The sequence below is a fragment of the Neofelis nebulosa genome, chromosome 10 (genome assembly GCF_028018385.1).
Source record: "Neofelis nebulosa isolate mNeoNeb1 chromosome 10, mNeoNeb1.pri, whole genome shotgun sequence".
In the NCBI taxonomy this organism is placed as follows: Eukaryota; Metazoa; Chordata; class Mammalia; order Carnivora; family Felidae; genus Neofelis; species Neofelis nebulosa.
This window is the reverse complement of record NC_080791.1, coordinates 64,055,661-64,081,037: the sequence shown is the minus strand read 5'-3', so window position 1 is coordinate 64,081,037 and position 25,377 is coordinate 64,055,661. Positions and strand designations below refer to the sequence as shown.

At 40.7% G+C, this 25,377-nt stretch overlaps 1 protein-coding gene across 2 annotated transcripts in view; it reads right to left on the bottom strand.

The window, feature by feature from the left end:
* Positions 1–14,656: 14,656 nt before the first annotated feature.
* Positions 14,657–25,377, bottom strand: part of NLRP14 (NLR family pyrin domain containing 14) — a 39,000-nt gene continuing 28,279 nt past the window's right edge. The window contains exons 10-11 of one of the 2 annotated variants that reach the window (XM_058688098.1): positions 16,342–16,512; positions 14,657–15,173 (exon numbers count right to left, since the gene is read on the bottom strand). In XM_058688098.1, the coding sequence (XP_058544081.1) occupies positions 15,038–15,173; positions 16,342–16,512 (307 nt within the window). In that variant the 3' untranslated portion in view covers positions 14,657–15,037. The remainder of the gene's footprint in view (positions 15,174–16,341; positions 16,513–25,377) is intronic. The other variant, XM_058688097.1, reaches the window with a different exon arrangement.

Below are 25,377 nucleotides of genomic sequence, written 5' to 3'. Positions count from 1 at the left end.
CCACAAGACTACCCCCACATCAGATGCTAACTGAAAGTCCAGGTTGTTAACCTGTGCATCAGACTGGCTATAGATAAATCAGTCTGTCAATGACCCCTCTTGCTCAACTATAGACCTCCAATGGTTATTTCTTATTGCATTTTCCTGAGGCATGGATGATAACTGGAACATGCCAACAGCCAGACCAGAAGAGCCTGGAGAGTAACCGAATACCTGAAAAAACATAACCCTTCCCTGCCCATGATCATGGGCTGAACATATACCGACCCCCACTTGTGATCACATGTCCTCTGCCCGTTCTCTTGCACATAACCCCCCACCCAAATCTCTCTCAACAAAGCTCTAAGTGTCCATCTTGCTGTTGGAGAGGTCAGTTTTAACGGCTTGAGCTCCCATCTGCTGTCACCCCAAATAAAGCTCTCCTGTCTCTTGAGTTATTGGCTTCTCTTATGACTCTTATCAGAATTTGTTTGGCAACAGTGTTGGCACACCCAGCCATAAGCTCTGCTTTCCATTTGTGCAGCCCCCTTGGGATTCCCTGGAAGGGAGGAGTTGGCCATGGCAGCATGCCAGGGCTCACCCATTCTTTCCCAAGCAAGTGGCTGTGACAGATCTTTGGTAATACCAAGGCCCCTCCTTGGGTTCGATTAACTCGCTAGAGTGGCTCATAGACTCAGGAAACCAGTATACTTATCATATAGGTCACTTTTAGGCAAACAGGCTAGAGTGATGGTGTGCGGAAAGGGCCCAAAGAGACCACCTGGCTGAATACAGACAGTCTCATCAGGCAACCAACCTCAAAAATATCCAAAGGCCCTAATTAAACCAATGGTCTACTTAAAACTAGGCAGCTACCAAAAAAAGGGAAGATTCCATACATCTCCATATCTCATCTCCCCCCTTTAAAAACAGCCCCCACCCACTGCCTTCTTGCAGGGGGCTTTTCCTTTGCTGTCCCTGCCCACCTATCCCTTGCGGTGTATTGAGTAAATCTTTGTTCTGCCTCAGGTTAATTCTTTCACCTCCTGCGCCACCAGCTTCTATAGATTGTCATCCCACATTTGGGGGCCTCCATTCAAACAAGAGACACCCCATTTAGACATCACACTTACCATTACTGGTCTATTACAATACAAGTGGTATATGAACAGCCCAATGGAGTCTTAGGGAGCAAGGTCCCTAAGAGCTGGAGCTTCTGGTCCCATGAAGTTTGGGGACTAGGAGATTGACACATTTGGGTTCACCATCCTGGAAGTTCTTCAAACATTCTCTTGGGTTTTTATGGACACTCCATTACATAGGCATGACTGATGGAATCACTGGCTATTTCGCTATTGGTGATTCAACCTCCAACACTCCCCCATGCAGTTGAGCTATTACTGAAAACTCCAACCCTCAAATCCTGATTGTTTCCCCTGGCAACCAGCCCATCATCCTCAGGAGATTTCCAGAGATTACCTTATTAACATAAATTCTTGTAGTTGGATAAAAGATACCTGTTTCACCTTTTGGCTCTGAGGCAATTTCAGGAACTGAGGACAAAAGACCAAATATTATAACAAAAGATGTTCCCATTGCTCTTCTGGTTTAGGAAATTCCAAGTGTTTTGGGAGCTGTGAGCCAGGAAACTTGAAGACAAGAATGTATTTATCATAAATCACAGCACAGTTGGGTAAAGACAGTTGTCCTGCCTTCTCCTACTTCCCTCACCTTAAAGTTCATTCTCTCGTAGGCTAATATTCAAAGTCATTAGACCAATATTTTTAGCCTCCATTTTACAGATAACTCAAAGTATGAAAATAGTAAGTATCCGCCAACATTACAGAGCTTGCAACTGGTAGTAACAGGACTAAAATCTTTTGATCCCAGGATCACTTGACATTTGGAAAACCACTTGATATCAGTGGCAACCCTCAGTTAAAACCACCAAAAATCACTCGTTGGTAGCCAAATCATCACAGTTGAGATCCACTATTTTTTTTTTTTTAATGTTCATTTATTTTTGAGGGAGAGAGACAGAGCATGAGCAGGGGAGGGCAGAGAGGGAGACAAAGAATCCAAAGCAGGCTCCAGGCTCTGAGCTGTCAGCACAGAGCTCAACATGGGGCTCGAACTCATGGACCATGAGATCCACTGTTATTAGAGGTGAGCATTAAGAAAACTTATCCAAGGGGCACCTGGGTGGCTCAGTCAGTTGAGCGTTCGACTTCGACTCAGGTCATGATCTCACACTCAGGGGTTTGCCCTGCGTAGGACTCTGTGCTGACAGCTCAGAGCCTGAAGCCTTGCTGCCTTGCTTCAGATTCTGTGTCTCCCTCTCAGTCCCTCCTCCACTGGCACTCTGTCTCTCTCGCTCGCTCTCTCAAAATAAACATAATAAAAAAATTTATAAAGAAAAATTATCCAAAATCTTAAAGTAGGCAAAAGGGATTACTGGGTATCCTTTCATTGCAGTGCTAGGCATGGTCTACCAGGCTGGGAATTATCTGATTTTCTAGGACTGTGTATTTCTGTTACATTAAACAAGGTGGCTAAGAGAGTTTTGGCGTGGTGGTAGGGGTCCAGAGCCAATGGCCAAGAAAGAATTCTTGAGACATCTTTGGTGCAAAAAGGTGATTTTATGAAAGCACTGAGACAGGACCCATGGACAGAAAAAAGTTGCACTAGGGTTGTAAGGAGTGACTGATTATATATGGGAGTTGGGGGAGGTAAAGTGAAGGGGAAATTTCTAAAGGGATTTTCTTATGCTAAAGAAGAGTCCCAGGATACTGAAGGCCTAGCTATTGTCAATCTAAGGTTGTTTATTCCCTCTAGCAGAGCATTAACATTAAGACAGTAGGGAGTTCCTGGAGAAATGTTATACTCTGCCGGCCTCAAGTATTTGTCAATGGGCTGCAGGTTGTAAGGAAATTTAATTTTATCTGCTATTTCCTTCTGCCTTTGTTTCTCACATCAGTGCCATTAGACTGAGGTGGTTCTAATATGTTAGCAGCAGGTTAGGGAGAGCAAGATGGCATCTCTCTTATCAAGCAATGGCCTGTGTCAAGCAATGACCCAAGCAGTTAGGGCATTTCAGTTGAGACCAGATATTGCCAAGACCAGCACCGGCTGATGACACATTCAGAACTTATAACCAGCAGAAACAGAGGAAGTTTGCAGGGGCCCAAGACTGACTAAACACCTTTAAAAAGGTAGGATTTTTGCAGCAAACTGTCAGACTCTCCAAACACTGACCTCCTCATGTCTGGTCATTTCAAAAAGGCAGCAGCTGCTGAAGGTTCTCCCTGACTTATCTCTGAAGAGAACAGAGATCCTTCATTGCTTGAACATAATAAGCAGTAAGTGCTGAGAGCTGACTTCCATGGGGCTGAGGACATAAGTATGCACTGGCTTTGCATTTGGTTAACTTCCTACCCTCTGGTCTATCTTGTTTGCTCTAGAACTTGTTTTGTGCATTGCTTTGTGTGCTGTGTAAGAAGCCCAATTAATCACAGAGTGAAAGGTCATGGAGTTTGGAATTCTGAACCTGCTTCATAATTATGTTAACTTTATGATTGAATACAACTGACATTGTGGTGTCATGACACCTATCCAAGCAAATCAAAATATAAGCCTGTAACAGCCTCAAGGTTAAATGGAAACCTAAGGACAACCAACCTCAAATAGCCTAACCAAGGCTTTTCCAAATAAGGAATGTAATACTTCCACTGTACCCAAATAATTTCTTTGTATTGCTCTCACATTTCTCCCATTAAAAGACTTTCTCCTGGCTGTCTTCTGGAGCCCTTCTTGCCACTTCCAGTCTGGTGCTGCACAGTTCAAATTAATTTCCCCTCAAACTCTTAAATGTTTTAATATGCCTCATTTCTTTGACTCTCAATTAGCTATTTGATGAAGAGATTCACAACTAAGGGTACAGATTCTATGTAGAAACCTGACAGCAATGCAAATAATTCTTGTCAGCTAGCAATGCAAATGATTGCTGTAAGATTGAAAAGATAACCCCAAAGGTTATTTATTACCTTGTTGGACATTAACCAGTTTTATATTTCCCTTGAAATGTTATTCTAACTTTTTTTAAAAATGCTATTTCTGGGGCGCCTGGGTGGCGCAGTCGGTTAAGCGTCCGACTTCAGCCAGATCACGATCTCGCGGTCCGTGAGTTCGAGCCCCGCGTCAGGCTCTGGGCTGATGGCTCGGAGCCTGGAGCCTGTTTCCGATTCTGTGTCTCCCTCTCTCTCTGCCCCTCCCCCGTTCATGCTCTGTCTCTCTCTGTCCCAAAAATAAATAAAAAACGTTGAAAAATGCTATTTCTGGTGGATATATAAATCTTTGTTCCTTAAATGCTTTTTATTTATTTTTATTTATTTATTTATTTATTTATTTATTTTTTACGTTTACTTATTTTTGAGACAGAGACAGAGCATGAACAGGGGAGGGTCAGAGAGAGGGAGACACAGAATCTGAAACAGGCTCCAGGCTCTGAGCTGTCAGCACAGAGCCTGACGCGGGGCTTGAACTCAGGGACTGCGAGATCATGACCTGAGCCGAAGTCGGCCGCTTAACCGACTGAGCCACCCATGCGCCCCCCTTAAATGCTTTTTAAATCAACACCTCACTGGTTCTCTTACTACCGCACTGATGAATCTTTGGACAAGTACTCATTCTGCATTTAAGTAAGAACCATGATTTTAAATTCTTGAAAATGATATTTTAGTGCATCACTGGATACATGCTGGACCAATTAGTCTTTGGAAGACTTTTTAAACCAAAGCAGTGGAATACAAGAACTCTTTTTTCATTGGTTGCTAAGCTGACAATAGGGGAGTTCAAATCTCCCTGTGACATAGTTCTATCACGTTTACCCCATAAAAACGGCTGCAAAATATCTAAAGCAAAAAGTTTAAGCTATGGTGGGGGGGGGAGGGGAGAAAATTCCATCATATTAGAATACTCATTCTTCTAATATTAGGAAAAAATATATTTTTTAAATTTTTTAATTTGAGAGAACAAGCGAGCACACCATCAGGGGAGAGGGGCAGAGGGTAAGCAGACTCCATCCTCAGCATGGTGCCCAACACAGGGCTTGATCCCATGACACTGGGATCATGACCCGAGCCGAAATCAAGAGTCAGACGCTCAACTGACGGAACTACCCAGAGGCCTCTAGAAGAAAATATTCTTAATAATTGATAGATTAAACAGCAAAGATTAGTATAGGAAGATTTGAACTGCAAAATGAAAAGATTAATGGATGTATATGTGTGTGTGTGTGTGTGTGTGTGTGTGTGTGTGTATATATATATGTGTGTGTGTGTGATGTGTGTGTGTGTGTGTGTGTGTGTGTGTGTACAGGCACTCAGTTATGGGAAGGTGTACATTCTTTTCAAGCACACATAGAAAACTGATTATAGAATAGTTAAAATAGATTTTATAGCCTAATTTCAAAAAAATATTTTCAAACAACACACTGATCATAACTCAATTAGGTTAAAAATAACAAAAAGATAACTTTAAAAACCCTTAAGTCTAGAAATTATAATCACACTTCTATTGAGAAGGAAAGCTGGTAAATGCAGATAGAAAGGGCCAGCCAGATGTCCAAGGTTGGATACTCCCTTGCCATGCTTTTAGCTTCTGCAATCTTGCTTGCCTCTTGTATCAGCCGGCAGCCAGTAGTTTGACTATGCTAGTCCCGCCCAACCCGGAAGCACATTATGTATAAAAGATCAGTAAAACCCAAGCCAGATGCTCAGCCTAGAAGTGACTCTGCCAGGCAGCTCAGTGGGTTAAGCATCTGACTCTTGATTTGGGCTCAGGCCATGATCTCACAGTTCATGAGGTGGAGCCCTGTGTCAGTCTCTGTGCTAACAGCTTGCAGCCTGCTTGGGATCCCAACTCCTCTCTGCCCCTCCCCCGCTTGTGTGCATGTGTTTTCTCATAGTAAATAAACTTAAAAAAAAAATACAAAAATGTTAAAGTATAAAAAATAAAGAACCAACAAAGCTAAAGTTTGTTTTGGTCACCCTATTTGATTCTTGGACTATCCTTTTTGACTCCTTAACTATACTATTTGAAATTTCAAGCCCTTCCTTCTCCAGGGCTCAATTTAGGATGAGGGCAGTGACTTGGGTGATACACAAAATTTAAGGAGATACGGAAAAATTCAATCAAGGTAAACATTTTAGTGGAAAGGCGCCTGGGTGACTCAGTTGTTAAGTATCTGACTTTCGCTCAGGTCATGGTCTCACAGTTCGTGAGTTCAAGTCCCACATCCCTGTTTTAGGTCAGCTCAAACCCACTTCAGGTAAAAACACAAGCCCCAAGTGAGCCTCACTTCTCTCTCTCTCTCTGCCCCTCACTCGAGCCCTCTCTCAAAAAAAAAAAAAAAAAATTAGTGGAATATTCGGTAAATCAAAATTAACACAAAATACCCATGATAACCAAATACCAAAAAATTAGAGACTGTGTCTGACCCTGCACTTGTACTACACCCATCCTAGTCCCCTCCACCCTCCAAGTAAGTGCTTCACTCCCATCACCCTAATCCTGACTGACGGGTTATCTGATAGCAGTGACACACAATCTGTGTTTCCAAAATTTAGTTATGACAGTGCTTCTAATATATGGTTACACTTTCTCACCTAAAAGAGATTCCTGAGTGGTCTCCCTGCTTCCCTCCTACAGTGTGAGAATGGAATGAAGAGTGATCTTTTTAAAATGCCAAACTGCTGGTGCGGAACAGGGAAGATGGCGGCATAGGAGGATGCTGGGCTCACCGCACGTCCTGCTGATCGCTTAGATTCCACCTACACCTGCCTAAATAACCCAGAAAACCGCCAGAGGATTAGCAGAACGGAGTCTCCGGAGCCAAGTGCAGACGAGAGGCCCACGGAAGAGGGTAGGAAGGGCGGCGAGGCGGTGCGCGCTCCACGGACTGGTGGGAGAGAGCCGGGGCAGAGGGGCGGCCCGCCGGCCAAGCAGAGCCCCGAGTCTGGCTTGCAAAAGCGGAGGGGCCGGATGGAGTGTGTTCCGACAGCAAGCGGGATTTAGCATCTGGGAGGTCATAAGTTAACAGCTCTGCTCAGAAAGTGGGAAGGCTGGAGGACAAAGGGAGGGAGAGTTGCTGAGCCCCCGGACAACAGAGCTCAGTTTGGCTGGGAACAAAGGCGCTCGCCAGCGCCATCTCCCTCGCCCATCCCCCAGCCAAAATCCCAAAGGGAACCAGTTCCTGACAGGGAACTTGCTTGCTCCATGCAAACACCCAACGCTGTGCTTCTGCGGAACCACTCCTCCGGCAGCGGGTCTGACTCCCTCCCGCTGCCACAGGGCCCCTCCTGAAGCGGATCACCTAAGGAGAAGCGAGCTAAGGCTGCCCCTCATGCCCCATGCACCTTGCCTAACCACCCCAGCTAATACGCCAGATGCCCAGGACCACAAGCCTGGCAGTGTGCAAGTAGCCCACATGGGCCATGCCACCCCACAGTGAATCCCGCCCCTAGGAGAGGGAAAGAGAAGGCACACACCAGTCTGACTGTGGCCCCAGCAGTGGGCTGGGGGCAGACATCGGGTCTGACTGCGGCCCCGCACACCAACTCCAGTTATACACCACAGCACAGGGGAAGTGTCCTGCAGGTCCCCACCACTCCAGGGACTATCCAAAATGACCAAACGGAAGAATTCCCCTCAAAAGAATCTCCAGGAAATAAAAACAGCTAATGAACTGATCAAAAAGGATTTAAATAATATAACAGAAAGTGAATTTAGAATAATAGTCGTAAAATTAATCGCTGGGCTTGAAAACAGTATAGAGGACAGCAGAGAATCTCTTACTGCAGAGATCAAGGGACTAAGGAACAGTCACGAGAGCTGAAAAACGCTTTAAACGAGATGCAAAATAAAATGGAAACGTCCACGGCTCGGACTGAAGAGGCAGAGGAGAGAATAGGTGAACTAGAAGATAAAATTATGGAAAAAGAGGAAGCTGAGAAAAAGAGAGATAAAAAAATCCAGGAGTATGAGGGGAAAATTAGAGAACTAAGTGATACACTAAAAAGAAATAATATATGCATAATTGGTATTCCAGAGGAGGAAGAGAGAGGGAAAGGTGCTGAAGGGGTACTTGAAGAATTAATAGCTGAGAACTTCCCTGAACTGGGGAAGGAAAAAGGCATTGAAATTCAAGAGGCACGGAGAACTCCCTTCAGACGTAACTTGAATCGATCTTCTGCATGACATATCATAGTGAAACTGGCAAAATACAAGGATAAAGAGAAAATTCTGAAAGCAGCAAGGGATAAACATGCCCTAACATATAAAGGGAGACCATTAAGACTTGTGACTGATCTCTCTTTTGAAACTTGGCAGGCCAACAAAGGCATGGCAGGAGATCTTCAGTGTGATGAACAGAAAAAATATGCAGCCGAGAATCCTTTATCCAGCAAGTCTGTCATTTAGAATAGAAGGAGAGATAAAGGTCTTCCCAAACAAACAAAAACTGAAGGAATTTGTCACCACGAAACCAGCCCTACAAGAGATCCTAAGGGGGATCCTGTGAGACAAAGTACCAGAGACATCACTACAAGCATAAAACATACAGACATCACAATGACTCTAAACCCGTATCTTTCTATAATAACAATGAATGTAAATGGACTAAATGCGCCAACCAAAAGACATAGTGTATCAGAATGGATAAAAAAACAAGACCCATCTATTTGCTGTCTACAAGAGACTCATTTTAGATCTGAGGACACCTTTAGATTGACAGTGAGGGGATGGAGAGCTATTTATCATGCTACTGGAAGCCAAAAGAAAGCTGGAGTAGCCATACTTATATCAGACAAACTAGACTTTAAATTAAAGGCTGTAACAAGAGATGAAGAAGGGCATTATATAATAATTACAGGGTCTATCCCTCAGGAAGAGCTAACAGTTATAAATGTCTATGCGCCGAATACGGGAGCCCCCAAATATATAAAATAATTACTCATAAACATAAGCAACCTTATTGATAAGAATGTGGTAATTGCAGGGGACTTTAACACTCCACTTACAGAAATGGATAGATCATCTAGACACATGGTCCATAAAGAAACAAGGGCCCTGAATGGTACATTGGATCAGATGGACTTGACAGATATATTTAGAACTCTGCATCCCAAAGCAACAGAATATACTTTCTTCTCGAGTGCACATGGAACATTCTCCAAGATAGATCATATACTGGGTCACAAAACAGCCCTTCATAAGTTTACAAGAATTGAAATTATACCATGCATACTTTCAGACCACAATACTATGAAGCTTGAAATCAACCACAGGAAAATGTCTGGAAAACCTCCAAAAGCATGGAGGTTAAAGAACACCCTACTAACGAATGAGTGGGTCAACCAGGCAATTAGAGAAGAAATTAAAAAATATATGGAAACAAACGAAAATGAAAATACAACAATCCAAATGCTTTGGGACGCAGCGAAGGCAGTCCTGAGAGGAAAATACATTGCAATCCAGGCCTATCTCAAGAAACAAGAAAAATCCCAACTACAAAATCTAACAGCACACCTAAAGGAACTAGAAGCAGAACAGCAAAGGCAGCCTAAACCCAGCAGAAGAAGAGAAATAATAAAGATCAGAGCAGAAATAAACAATATAGAATCTAAAAAAACGGTAGAGCAGATCAACGAAACCAAGAGTTGGTTTTTTGAAAAAATAAACAAAATTGACAAACCTCTAGCCAGGCTTCTCAAAAAGAAAAGGGAGATGACCCAAATAGATAAAATCATGAATGAAAATGGAATTATTACAACCAATCCCTCAGAGATACAAACAATTATCAGGGAATACTATGAAAAATTATATGCCAACAAATTGGACAACCTGGAAGAAATGGACAAATTCCTAAACACCCACACTCTTCCAAAACTCAATCAGGAGGAAATAGAAAGCTTGAACAGACCCATAACCAGCGAAGAAATTGAATCGGTTATCAAAAATCTCCCAACAAATAAGAGTCCAGGGCCAGATGGCTTCCCAGGGGAGTTCTACCAGACGTTTAAAGCAGAGATAATACCTGTCCTTCTCAAGCTATTCCAAGAAATAGAAAGGGAAGGAAAACTTCCAGACTCATTCTATGAAGCCAGTATTACTTTGATTCCTAAACCAGACAGAGACCCAGTAAAAAAAGAGAACTACAGGCCAATATCCATGATGAATATGGATGCAAAAATTCTCAATAAGATACTAGCAAATCGAATTCAACAGCATATAACAAGCATTATTCACCATGACCAAGTGGGACTCATTCCTGGGATGTAGGACTGGTTCAACATTCACAAATCAATCAATGTGATACACCACATTAATAAAAGAAAAGATAAGAACCATATGATCCTGTCAATCGATGCAGGGCTGGTTCAACATTCACAAATCAATCAATGTGATACACCACATTAATAAAAGAAAAGATAAGAACCATATGATCCTGTCAATCGATGTAGAAAAGGCCTTTGACAAAATTCAGCACCCTTTCTTAATAAAAACCCTTGAGAAAGTCGGGATAGAAGGAACATACTTAAACATCATAAGAGCCATTTATGAAAAGCCCACAGCTAACATCATCCTCAACGGGGAAAAACTGAGAGCTTTTTCCCTGAGATCAGGAACACGACAGGGATGCCCACTCTCACCGCTGTTGTTTAACATAGTGTTGGAAGTGTTAGCATCAGCAATCAGACAACAAAAGGAAATCAAAGGCATCAATATTGGCAAAGATGAAGTCAAGCTTTCACTTTTTGCAGATGACATGATACTATACATGGAAAATCCGATAGACTCCACCAAAAGTCTGCTAGAACTGATACATGAATTCAGCAAAGTTGCAGGATACAAAATCAATGTACAGAAATCAGTTGCATTCTTATACACTAACAATGAAGCAACAGAAAGACAAATAAAGAAACTGATCCCATTCACAACTGTACCAAGAAGCATAAAATACCTAGGAATAAATCTAACCAAAGATGTAAAAGATCTGTATGCTGAAAACTATAGAAAGCTTATGAAGGTAATTGAAGAAGATATAAAGAAATGGAAAGACATTCCGTGCACATGGGTTGGAAGAATAAATATTGTCAAAATGTCAATACTACCCAAAGCTATCTACACATTCAATGCAATCCCAATCAAAATTGCACCAGCATTTTTCTCAAAACTAGAACAAGCAATTCTGAAATTCATATGGAACCACAAAAGGCCCCGAGTAGCCAAATTAATTTTGAAGAAGAAGACCAAAGCAGGAGGCATCACAATCCCAGACTTTAGCCTCTACTACAAAGCTGTCATCATCAAGACAGCATGGTATTGGCACAAAAACAGACACATAGACCAATGGAATAGAATAGAAACCCCAGAACTAGACCCACAAACGTATGGCCAACTCATCTTTGACAAAGCAGGAAAGAACATCCAATGGAAAAAAGACAGTCTCTTTAACAAATGGTGCTGGGAGAACTGGACAGCAACATGCAGAAGGTTGAAACTAGACCACTTTCTCACACCATTCACAAAAATAAACTCAAAATGGATAAAGGACCTGAATGTGAGACAGGAAACCATCAAAACCCTAGAGGAGAAAGCAGGAAAAGACCTCTCTGACCTCAGCCGTAGCAATCGCTTACTCGACACATCCCCAAAGGCAAGGGAATTAAAAGCAAAAATGAATTACTGGGATCTTATGAAGATAAAAAGCTTCTGCACAGCAAAGGAAACAACCAACAAAACTAAAAGGCAACCAACGGAATGGGAAAAGATATTTGCAAATGACATATCGGACAAAGGGCTAGTATCCAAAATCTATAAAGAGCTCACCAAACTCCACACCCGAAAAACAAATAACCCAGTGAAGAAATGGGCAGAAAACATGAATAGACACTTCTCTAAAGAAGACATCCGGATGGCCAACAGGCACATGAAAAGATGCTCAACGTCGCTCCTCATCAGGGAAATACAAATCAAAACCACACTCAGATATCACCTCACGCCAGTCAGAGTGGCCAAAATGAACAAATCAGGAGACTATAGATGCTGGAGAGGATGTGGAGAAACGGGAACCCTCTTGCACTGTTGGTGGGAATGCAAATTGGTGCAGCCATTCTGGAAAACAGTGTGGAGGTTCCTCAGAAAATTAAAAATAGACCTACCCTATGACCCAGCAATAGCACTGCTAGGAATTTACCCAAGGGATACAAGAGTACTGATGCATAGGGGCACTTGTACCCCAATGTTTATAGCAGCACTCTCAACAATAGCCAAATTATGGAAAGAGCCTAAATGTCCATCAACTGATGAATGGATAAAGAAATCGTGGTTTATATACACAATGGAGTACTACAGGGCAATGAGAAAGAATGAAATATGGCCCTTTGTAGCAACGTGGATGGAACTGGAGAGTGTGATGCTAAGTGAAATAAGCCATACAGAGAAAGACAGATACCATATGTTTTCACTCTCATGTGGATCCTGAGAAACTTAACAGAAACCCATGGGGGAGGGGAAGGAAAAAAAAAAAAAAAAAGAGGTTAGAGTGGGAGAGAGCCAAAGCATAAGAGACTGTTAAAAACTGAGAACAAACTGAGGGTTGATGGGGGGTGGGAGGGAGGGGAGGGTGGGTGATGCGTATTGAGGAGGGCACCTTTTGGGATGAGCACTGGGTGTTGTATGGAAACCAATTTAACAATAAACTTCATATATATATATATATATAAAGAAACCAATTTGACAATAAATTTCATATATTGAAAAAAATAAATAAAATGCCAAAAAAAATATACGGTTATAGTTCAGGGTAAAATTTCTTTATCATATTATGAAAGTACCTGACAACACAAGACTGAATGTTATTAAATGCCTTATCAACATATACTAAAGTGATTATTTGGTCTTTCTCCATCAACCAACTGATATCATAAATTACAACATTCCTCCTAATATTTGTCCTCTCTTGCACTTCTGTTGTATATCATAATATTCGTAGTATATATATATATTTTTAAAGCTTTTACTTTTAAATAATCTCTACACCCAATGTGGGGCTCAAACTCATGAGCTGGAGATCACGGGTCACATGCTCTACCAAATGAGCCAGTCAGGAGCCCCATTCATTTTATCTTAAGGTGATTTTTGGAATTTTCAAATATTTATATTTAGTCTTTGCATATGTATTCGTAACATCCAACTGTGAATTTCCTTCTGGTGTTATCTTTTTGAGGCTCTCCTATCAAAGTTTTGTAGCTTAAGAAAGAAAATGGTAAAGTTACCCTCCTCAATGATGCTATGAAATGGTTTTAAAAACACAGGAATTTTCCTTTGCCTGAAAGTTTGATAGAAATCACCTTGATAAGAAGCATTTATTAACTCCTTTGTTAGAGTTTTACTTGGGAAGCTTTCAAATCTTATTTTCTACGAAGGATAAGATGCTCACTGCAGCCCAAGACTGCCTTGTGATGAGAGTGCCACTTGTTGGCTGCAGACTTTCTTTTGTTTGTTATGATGGCCCCAGGCGAGCTCTCTCTAGCCAGCATGACTGTCAACACTGAGAATCAGCCTCAGCAGTGACCTCCCTCTAGGCATCATAGGTGTACATACCAGCCCCAGTAACACTACCTGCGAATCTTCCCATGACTGCCACTTGCCCCCTTCTAACTGCCATGGTTCACTCTTACCTCCAGCTCTGCCACATTGACTCAAGGGGCTATTGTACCACCTAAAAGGCTTTCTTATCTCCTACAGACAGGGAAAAAAATTGATAGTCTGTGGTAGACTAAGGAAGGCTACAAATTCTCTGACACTATGCCCATCAAGAAGTGACTACCCTTGCATCTGGGCTGGCCTGGACTGTTCCAACCAATGGAGTATGACAGAAGTGACTTCATGTCAGTGCTGGGCCTAACTTTCAAGAAAACAGGCAGCTTCCACTTGGCCCTTCAAGCCCTAAAGCCCCATGAGAGAACTCCATCTTCCCTGCTGGAAAGATCATGTGGAAAGTCCTTAAGACTAGAGAGAAGAGGTGCCCAGTCAAACCTAACCTTCCAGCCATCCTTGCCCAGGCACCAGGCATGTGAGTGAAGTCACCTTGGAGCCCCCAGTACAACCTGGCTACCAGCTGAATACCACCAAGGGATTCCAAGTGATGTGTGGAGCATAAGAAATGCTTAGCTGAGCCCTTTCGGAATTCTAATCTACCAAGTCATGAGACAGAACATAGTAGTCACTCCTTTAAGCCAATAAATTTGGGGATGTTTTTTCACATAGCAATAGATAATTAAAAGTCTTTCACAGAAAATGTTACTGTGTCGGATTTCTGTCAAACGGAGGAAGATGTTTTTAGCTCTAATCCCAATAATCTTAGATCTATTTACATCTTTACAACAGGCTGCAGAAAATGTTCATGGAGGAAGTGGACTCCCATTTTGACTGAGACCATCAATTCTCACATAGTAACATACCTAAAAGTTGCCTGGGAAATTATTTAAAATACCAGTTCCTAGGACCTTTAGATAATTCTGATTCAGTAAGTCCGATATGGGCTCTAGGAAACCGCATTTTAAGAAACACCCAAGTGATTTAGACGCCAGTTGTCCCAAGAACATGCATGGAGAAGCATTCAGTAAAGCAAGCCGGAGATGGTGAGGCTGTGAAGTAAGCCATCTGTGGGAGGGAGAGAAAGGGAAACAGGTGCTCTAACATAATCTTTCCTAGGCTCGTCCTCCACTTTCATTTCTAGGCTTCTCACATCAGAATTCTTGAGCTCTGCATTCAATTAAAAACATGTCATACCTTTCACCGAGGTTTAGGTTTTTCATTTTATTTTAGCTTCTCAACCCCCATGTGAAGTAGAACAGAGCTTTCACAGAGAAGTGACTCACCTACATCTAACAGACATCAAACACAGTACGTCTGGGCATAAAGCATCTAAAGCTAAGATTCCCTCATCACACTGAGGCATTTTACTTTTGAAAAGTACATCAGGTTCTTCAAATCAGGGACACCGCCACCAGGAAACATCTTCATCACTGTGATCATTACAATCCCGCTCAATGATGAGCTGTGGATTGCTAACTCGCACAGCTTCCAGCAGTTTCTGGGCTTCCTCATCAAACGCCTCTTTGCACACCCTGAGAAAATAAGGGAAGACCTCTTCTCACACTCAGTTTTCCCACTGAAGAGTTCATTTCTCAGAGAAAAACTGTTAGAGACAGAAGTGAACATGGCTGGGGAGTGGGGCAAGGGGAATGTGAGGTATAGACTCAGGGAGTGTGGCAGAGGAAGGAAAACGGAACACAGAGTAGAAATAAAAAAAGATTAAAATTGAAGAGGATCCTCCGAGAGCCTTTTTCTACTCAAGCAAAATACTACTTCTAATGATGACAACCGCTAACATAGAAAACAGTTAGGTGTTATATACTAGGCACAGTTCTAAGTACAGGTATCCTTTGCTTTTCCAAAGGTCATGGCTGTACCACTTCACCTTTTTGAGAGACCGACATTAGTACGTGTTTTTGATAACTGAAAGAAGTCCAAAGATTTTGCTTTTACCACACAAAAAAGTTAAAAAGCGAAAACAGTGTTCAGCATTTGGGATGCAGTGAGCCATTATGGAGGCAGCATGAACCCAGGCAGCAAGAGCAGCCCTGCCCAGCTCCTTCCCCAGGGCCTGCGCTGCACCTCAGCACCCAGCTGCTACAGCTCTGAACTGTGTCTATGAGAATCTGGGCCTCATATCCATTTATTTTGTGCATGTGTTAACAAGATGTGTCCTAAGGTATCAGAAAAGCCTAAAAGAGAGGATGTTTTTGGGGGCCCAGGAATGCTCAAAATTTTTTCCATATAAATAATGGTAATTGCTTTTTTGCTTTACACCATTTTGGCTTATGAAAGCTTTCATGGGAACACTCTACCTTCAGATAGCAGAGGGACACCTGTACTGCCTATACTGACTCAGTCGATCAGTCCTCATAATAAACCATGAGTACATATCATTTCACCCATTTATAGACAAAGAAATCAAAACACAGAGACTGGAGACTAGTGCAAGTTCAAATATCTAGTAAGTTCCAGGGCTACATTTCATACTCAGGTAGTCTGGCTTTAGAGTTCTCAGCTGTTAACCAGTATGCTACAGTATGTCTCTTAAAATTCAGTGTCCTATGGGAGGAAAAGAAGGGCCTCAAGAATACGCACAGATCCACAATCAGGTTGATTCTTAGGCCTGCAGTGAACAAGTAGCTTCCCAAATCCCTTGTTCCAGTAAACTTCCGCCCTGAGAAGCCAACGAAGACTTACCCCAGAACTTTCAGTTTACATTCAGGAGATCTCAGGACTTCACATAACTTCATAATTCCTTCATACCCTAAAGTGTTCTGTGTCAGGTTTATTTTTATCAGGTTTTGGTTGCTTCTAAGAGTACAGGAGAGATCCTGACAACACAGGGAGGTCAAACCACAATATTCCAACCTGCAGGGAAGATAGACTAATGATAAAATTCATTTAACCCTGGGACAGAGAGCAAGCATGTAAGAGATCTGTGAGCTGAGAGTGCAGGAGGGCTCCAGGAGCTTAAAAAAAACCAAAAAACAAGAAACAAAAAACAAACAAACAAAAAGGCAAGCACAATTAGGGAAGATTCAAAGAATGTAAGTACTTATAATAATCATCATTACTAGATATTTATTGACTGAATTTATCTCTTCCTAAATCATAAATTACAAGTTCAAAATTATAGTCCAGGGAATAAACAAAACAGGTAAGCACACCAAGGAAAGCCAAAGCAGTTGAATCTTTGATCATCATTAAAAATATAGACACATAAGTGAACTTTTGAAATATGGTATTGACTATTTTAAAAGCAAGGTATATAATAAGGTCTCTAACACCATGCCTTTATGCAAATCAAAGTGCATACACCAAAAGTCAACATTACATCTTTTACAAGGATACTCACAACTCCATGGCATATTTCAAACACACTAGGCCAGCTGCCTATATAGGGGAAGAATGATTAAAAGATAAATTAACCAACTAACCAACCAAAGTCAGTAGAGGGCCCTTGCATAAACCAATGATAATACCATGAACTGAAGTAGTATAAACTTAACTTTCTACACCTGATGATGCTCCCAACCAATTGTAATTTTCACCTATGTTTACCTAGCCATTCCACAATTGAGTGCCTACATAGGTGCTGAGCATATAGAAACATTTAGGGGCGCCTAGGTGGCTCAGTTGGTTAAGTGTCCAACTCTTGATTTCAGTTCAAGTCATGATCTCACGGTCAGGAGACTGAGCCCCGGGTCGCGCTCAGCCCTGGGTACAGAGCCTGCTTGGGATTCTCTCTCTTCCCCTCCCTTTTTCCCTCCCCAACTTGTACTCTATCTCTCAAAATAAACAAACTTAAAAAAATTTTAAGTTACTGCCCACATGAAACTGGCATTAATGTGATGGAGCAACAGTCCCATTATTTATGGCACAAAGTAAATAAACCTAATACAAAATACACTGTAGGGTAAAAACACTAGGAGACAAAGGTTATCAAGAATTAATCAGGAAACAATCATCCTGTTTTTAGTCCTTACTAATAGTCTCAAAATCTAGAGGGGTGCCTGGGTGGCTCAGTTGGTTGAGCATCTGACTCTTGATTTCGGCTCAGGTCATGATCTCAGGGTCATGGGACTGAGCCCTGCATCAGGCTCCGTGCTGAGCATGGAACCTCCTTAAGATTCTCTCTCTCTCTCTCTCTCTCTCTCTCTCTCTCTCTCTTTCTCTCTCTCTCCTTCCCTCCCTCCCTCCCTCCGTCCGCCTCTCTCCCCCACTCACACACTCTCTCTAAAGAAAAAAATTTTTAAATCTTAAAAATATATAGAGAGAAAACTAAAACTAACAGAACTACAAAGTGAAAGACACAAATCTACAATTATAATGGAGATTTTAACATACTTTTCACAGCAAGTGATTGAAGTATCTGGAAAAAAATCACTAAAAATATAGATTTGAACAGAATTAATGACCTTAATGAAAGTCATATACAATACTGCAGCCAACAATTCTTCATCTTTTTAAGCACACCATGGTAGACATATAAAAACTGACTATATACTAGGGCAAATGTCAACAAATTTCAAAGAAATGCAATCACACACAGTATGTTCTCAGACCATAATGCTAGAGATTAAATATAAAAAGATAAGAAACTCCTCTTATATGTTTCAAAATTAAGAAATACTGGGGTGCCTGGGTGGCTAAGTTGGTTAAGCATCCAACTCTTGGTTTTGGCTCAGGTCATGAGCTCATGTTTCATGAGTTCTAGCCCCATGTTGGGCTTTGTGCTGGCAGTGCAGAACCTGCTTGGGATTTTCTCTCTCCCTCTCTCTCTGCCCCTTACCCACTCACTCTGTCTCTCTCAAAATAAATAAAAAATAAAAAAAAAAAAAGAAAATTAAGGAACACAGTTTAAAATAATCCATGAAGAAAAAAGCATAAGGAACTTAAATTTATTTTAGACTCAAAAATAACAAATGCTGCATATATTATAGAATGAAGTTAATGCAATGATTTCAAGGAAAAATCAAGTGTTGGAAAAGGAGGAAATATTTATGAGCTACACATTCAACTCAAGTATTTAAGAATGGTATTAAAAAGAAGACAAGGGGGCACTTGGGTGGCTCAGTTGGTTAAGTGTCCAACTCTTGGTTTCAGCTCAGGTCATGACCTCATGGTTTCCTAAGTCCAAGCCCAGCACTGGGCTTTGTGCTAGCAGCACGGAGCCTGCCTGAGATTCTCTCTCTGCACCTCCCCTGCTTGCATGCTCTCACAAAAATAAATGAATAAACTTAAAAAAAGAAAAAAATTTAAGAACAATCAAATAAACTCAACAAAAGTAGAAGATAAAAAATTAGATCATTGTTGTGTTCTTTAAAAAGTAAAATGAGAAAAAGCTCAAATTGCCAATATCAGGAAAAGAAAGGAGACATTAACAGATGTCTAAATCACTGGAGATGATTAGAAGCTGAGCAGATAATAAATTAGACACTTGCCAATAAATTTTAAAATTTAGATGAAATGGATAAAATCATAGGAGTAATCTTACCAAAAATTACTCAATAAAACATACATAAATGTATAATTATCTTAAAAATGAATCAGAAGTCAAATCTTCACACAAAGCAAATTCCAGATCATACAGCTTCACCAGAAATTTCTACAAAGTTCAAGGAAGAAATAATTCTAATCTTACACACATCTCCCCAGGAAACAAAGAAGGATCACTCCTGAACTCATTTTATTAAAATACTGTAATGTGGATGCCAAAACTTAATAGGGATTATACAAGAAGATTATAACCTAATCTCCATTATAAACAAGGATATTAAAATATTTACATATCAAGAAAATAAAGTGCACTATGTATATAAGACATATCATGACCAATTTTGCTTTTGACAATGAAAATAACATAGGGAAGCCCACTATCTCAAGACATATTAACATTCTATCGCACATCTTATAAGTTACTAAGGCAATAAAAAGAAAAAAGAAAGAAACAGAAAAGGAAAAGACAACTATCATTCCCAAGAGAGAGGACTGTGTACCTAGAAAATCCAAGTGATAAAGCAATTCTAATCAACCAGAGGATGTGCCAAGCTACTGGGTGTGAAGTTAACACACAAAACCCAACTGTGTTTCTATGTATAAGGAATAAACAAAATGAAAAATAACAAGAATACCCATTTACAATAGTATTACAATATAGCAAGTACTTAGGAATAAAGTCAAACAGCAAAATAAAGGGCTACCACAGGAAAATTTACTAAGCTTTATTGATAGAGCTAAGCTAAGGAGATCTATCATAATTGATAGATTCAATGCAATTCTAATCAAAATGCCAACATATGGGTAGGCATGGGAATATAGGGAGATGCACATGCATGTGTGTGTTAACTTGATAAGCTGATATTTAAAATTTTGTTTGGAAACACCAAGGAAGAACCCAGTAATAGACCCATGCACCAATGAAGACTTGATTTATAACAAAGATGGCCCTGCCAGACAGTGGGGAAAGAAAAACAGTCAATAAGTTTTGCTGGAAAGGAGGAGTATCCACATAGGAAATATATTAAATTGGATTGACCTCAAACCATATATTTGGGGGGGGGGGAGGGTGGAGAGAACGTGCATGCACACAATTTGGGGAGGGTCCAATGGGAGGAGAGAGAGAGAGAGAGAGAGAGAGAGAGAGAGAGAATGAATATCTCAAGCAGATTCCACTCCCAGCACAGAGCTCAGTCTCACCACCATGAGATTATGACCTGAGCCAAAATCAAGCATCAGATGCTCAACTGAGCCACCCAGGCACCCTACTAACCATATTTTTATATTAAAGTCTCAAATGCTTCATAAGCTGCCTTTTACATTTAGAAAGTAATAGTAGAATGTCTTCATAATCCCAGAGTTGGGAAAAATTTTCCTAACAAATTACAAAAAGGACTAATAAAGGAATAATCTGATGTTACAATTAAGTTCTTTGGTTCTATAAAATACATCATAAAGAGTGAAAAGAAAAGCCCAAGTTATTGTCACATATCTAAGTCACAATGGCTAATAACCAGAATATATTGGAGGAAAAAAAAAACCCCACAAATCAAAAAGGGGAAAATGGCTCACCCAATGGAAAAATGAACAAAATAAGTGAAAAAGCAACTTTACAAAATAGGAAATCCGAATGGCTATTAATCATCTCAAAAGGTGTTGAACCTCTCTTTAACCAGACAATTCTAAATTAAAACCACAAAGAGATGCCAAAACACACACCTGATTCACTAAAACTTTAAAAATTAAGTCAGACAGGGGCGCCTGGGTGGCGCAGTCGGTTAAGCGTCCAACTTCAGCCAGGTCACGATCTCGCGGTCCGTGAGTTCGAGCCCCGCATCAGGCTCTGGGCCGATGGCTCGGAGCCTGGAGCCTGTTTCCGATTCTGTGTCTCCCTCTCTCTCTGCCCCTCCCCCGTTCATGCTCTGTCTCTCTCTGTCCCAAAAATAAATAAAAAATGTTGAAAAAAAAAAAAAAATTAAGTCAGACAAAATTGGCAAGAATAGAGAACAGGAACTATCACACACTACTAGGGGCAGAATCAATTAGTACAATCTTTTTTTTTTTTTTTTTTTTTTTTTTAAGTTTATTTATTTATTTTGAGAGAGAGATAGAGAGCTGGGGAAGGGCAAAGGGAGAGGAAGAGAATCCCAGGCAGGCTCTGCATTGGAGTGCAGAGCCCAATGCAGAGCTCAAACTCATGAAATGTGAGATCATGACCTGAACCGAAACTCAGAGTCAGACGCTTAACCGACTGAGCCACCCAGGCACCCCAGCACAATTTTTTTGACAGTATCTAATAAATTTGAAGACCCATTCCCAATGATGTAATAAATCGCTATTTTTCCTAAATATATACATGTGTGCCTCAATTCATGTAGTAAAATATTCATCAGCAGCATTAGTCATAAAATAAATGAAAAACGTCCATCTACAATAGAATGGTTACATAGTTTGTGATATCGTCATTCACTAGAATACTTTACTGTGGTAAAAATGAACTAACTACAACTACATGAAATGACTGGATGACAAATTCCTAACAATGAGCAAAAAAAATAATAATACAAAAGAATATACTGAGTATGATTATATATAAGGTTCAAAACCTAGCAAAATTTAACAATACATTGCTTAGGACTATATACACTCACACTCTACAAATAAATGAGGACCACAAAATTCAGGATAACAGTTTTACTTCTTAGGGAGGAGGGAAGAGATTTATAAAGGAGGAGTAGGGGAATTTAATTTCCTGGGAAAATTCAATTTCTGACCCAGGTGAGATTACACACATTTGACATTTATTTATTTATTCATTCATTCATGCATTTATTTTTTAACTTATTTTCTCAAAAATAAATAACAAATTAAGTAAAAAATAAATAAATGCAGGGGAGGGGCAGAGAGAGAGGAAGAATCTCAAGCATGCTCAGTGCTGTCAGCACAAAGCCTGATGAGGGGCTTGAATTCATCAAACCATGAAAGTTGGTATCAAGTTGATGCTTAACCAACTGAGCCACCCAGGCAATCCCTAACTTTTAAATAGTTTTATTCACTTATTTCTATGTATTTTATATTTCATAGTGAAAATGTTTAAAATATGACTTGGTAGATCTTTTTTTTTCTGTGTATAAACATTCCTTTTCTTCCCCCAAGTTTTTGTTCAAATTCCAGTTAGTTAACATACAGTGTAATATTTGTTTCAGGTGTAGAATTTAGCGATTCATCACTTACATACAACACCCAGTGTTCATCACAAGTGTCCTCCTTAATACCATTACCCATTTAATCTACCCCCCCACCTACCTCCCCTCCAGCAACCCCCAGTTTGTTTTCTATAGTTAAGAATCTGTTTTATGGTTTTCTTTTTTTTCCCAATGATCCAGCAATTTTACTACGTACTAGGTATTTACTCAAAGGACACAAATATACGGATTCAAAGAAATATATGCACCCTGATGTTTATAGCAGCATTATCTACAATAGCCAAAGTATGGAAAGAGCCCAGATGTCCACTGACTGATGAATGGATAAAGAAGATATGGTGTAAACACACAATGGAATATTACTCAGCCATAAAAAAGAATGAAATCTTGCCATTTGCAACAACGTGGATGGAGCTACAGAATATGCCAAGCAAAATAAGTCAGTCAGAGAAAGACAGATACCATATGATTTCACTCATATGTGAAATTTAAGAAACAAAACATATGAATACAGGCAGATCTTTAAAATATCAGAAGAGAAAAATAAAAATTATGGACTGTAGATGACAATGGAAGAAGCAGAAAGGGGGTCATCACTGCTGAAAATGAACTTAAAATTATGGGTTAGAGAAAAGTGAAAGGAAAATGAGTTTTAAAAGATTAGAAAAAAATCATAAAGACAGACAAAAGAGATCCAACCTAAGTGTAATTAGTGACCCTGAAAACAAATTAGATAAGCAGAAATTAAAACACAGGAAACCCTATAAAAAAATACAATCTACATGTTGAAATGGCAGACCATTTCCTCAGGAAAATATTAATGAGGAAAATTCTACACAGGACAAATTATTGTTCCTAAAGAGCAATTCTACAGACATTCAAGCAAAAAAAAAAAAAAAAAAAAAAAGTATGTTTAACCAGTAAGGACACTAAAAGGGAAGAATCCATTGGCTTCAGACTTTTCTCTAACTAGATTCAATGCTAGCAGGCAGTGGACTTTCTGTAAAACTCTCAGAGGAAGGATGACCAAAATATGAACACAACCAAGCTGCCACTCAACGTCATAGAAAACTGAGACATTCCAGATATACAAAAAGTCAAGGATAATAGTACTTAGATCTCTCATTTTGAAGAAACAATGAGCCAATAGTCAAAGTATTCAATGAACATTCCATGGTCCCTACCATCCACAGGCATCTGGTATTACTGAGCTCTGGAATGATCTTTCGAAATTACAAAGATCTGTGACCCTACCTCCCTCACCACCTCCTGGTCAACATAGTATAGTGGGGCATTTGGTCACTAAATATGGCTATCCCCTGAAATGGTTCATCTCTGTCTGGCCACTTCCTGAGTAATGATTACGATGAAAGGGACAGAAAGTCATATAAAACCTTTGAAATTTCATGATACTTTTCTTTCCATAACAGCAACTCCAGGCCAGCCTAACTGGTGTACCCTCCAGGTGACAGGCCAGCCACAAAGGACCTGTGGGGTTCAAACTTAATTTGGCTTCAGACACCTGGAGTCACCTTTGGATCATGAGGATAATGACCATTTGGTTGAGTATACTGCTTGAGAAGTCCCCCTACAAGCAAAGATGTAGAATAGAATGGGTTTATAGAAATATTATAAAAAGTGCTTTATTTTTCTCCTGCCAGGTCCCTCTGGACTGAAAGCCTGGGTACGAGCAGGGGATGATTGGAGAAAAAGCAAAGTTACAGGCACTAAGATGGGACACAATGATTTCAGGACTGTGGGGAAGAACAGCCACAACAATACCTGGGGAAGTAACATCTCAGAACCTGTGAGATTCTGGGAGTGGGAAGAACAATTCATTATTTCTTTTCCTTCCCTAGACCCAACACAGCTGCCTGGAAAAATTATGTGGTCTGCTGAAGTAGCAGCTATGGCTGGCAAAGTGACCCACTGCCCAGTCTGTCCACATGCCGCGGAAACAGAAAATTCCACGTGGATACGGCAGGTCCTAACTGTTCTGCTGCACCTGATGTCATCAGCGGCAGCCCCCCAGATCTGGACCTCCGTCACGGGTGTACGAACACAACCGGTACAAACCTTGTTTCAGTCTGTTACAAATTCATTAGCTTCTCTTGATGCCAGTGCAGCCTTGAGTTATGCGATTTATGTCTAACACTGTAACTACTCAGTGACACATAACCAAACCACTGTAATGGTGACCCAGATCAATAGAAAACATCCCAAATTGAAGTGAATTGTGTTCCTTCAGGTTATATGTTTTTTATGTGTGAAGGTGTGGACCACTGAATATCTCTTTATTGGGGATGGGACTACTTTTGGCCAGATTTTGTTCCCTGTATTTATTGCCAATGATACCAAGATCAGCAGGTCAACCTAAACTCCCTTTCACGAGTTATAATGAATAACAAGACTTCTTGGTCCTCCCTTGGTCTCATTCAGTTGGCCAGTCCAGGATGCTGAGGACACAGCTGAAATCAATACTGCAATCTGACCTCCTCCCATGCTTGGAGTCCTAATTATGGTGGCCTTAATTAAATGGCGTAGGAGACAAATTGAGCAGATTTGGCCTCAGCCTCTGTTGGTGAGATTAGTGAGTGTGGCATATCCATGTGAAAATTAACCAAGACTGTATTGTGCAGAAAAAGGGGGCAGATATTTCTGGGAGACATTCTTCTGTGAGTCTTTTGCTCTCCTATTTATTGACAAAAATTTAAGACCCTGACAACTCTACATGGCCACTTCCTAGGGGGTGTGTGCAGTGAGCAGTCTTGAGGGATGTCTTCCTCTGGGGCAAAGAGCAGGCTTGCTTAGTGCTTGCTATAAAGTGGTGAGTCCCCCAAGCTCCATGGGATGCAACCCACTCCATGTGCAGGTGTCCATCTGGGCTATCCATATCCACCCTGTGGGACTTGGGGGACAAAGAAAACTGACACACATACACTAGTGCATATGCTGCTATGCTAGGAGTAATAAAGTCCTCTGTCTCCAATGGGACTCTGGGTTTCCTGCCAGCATCCATGAAACAGTG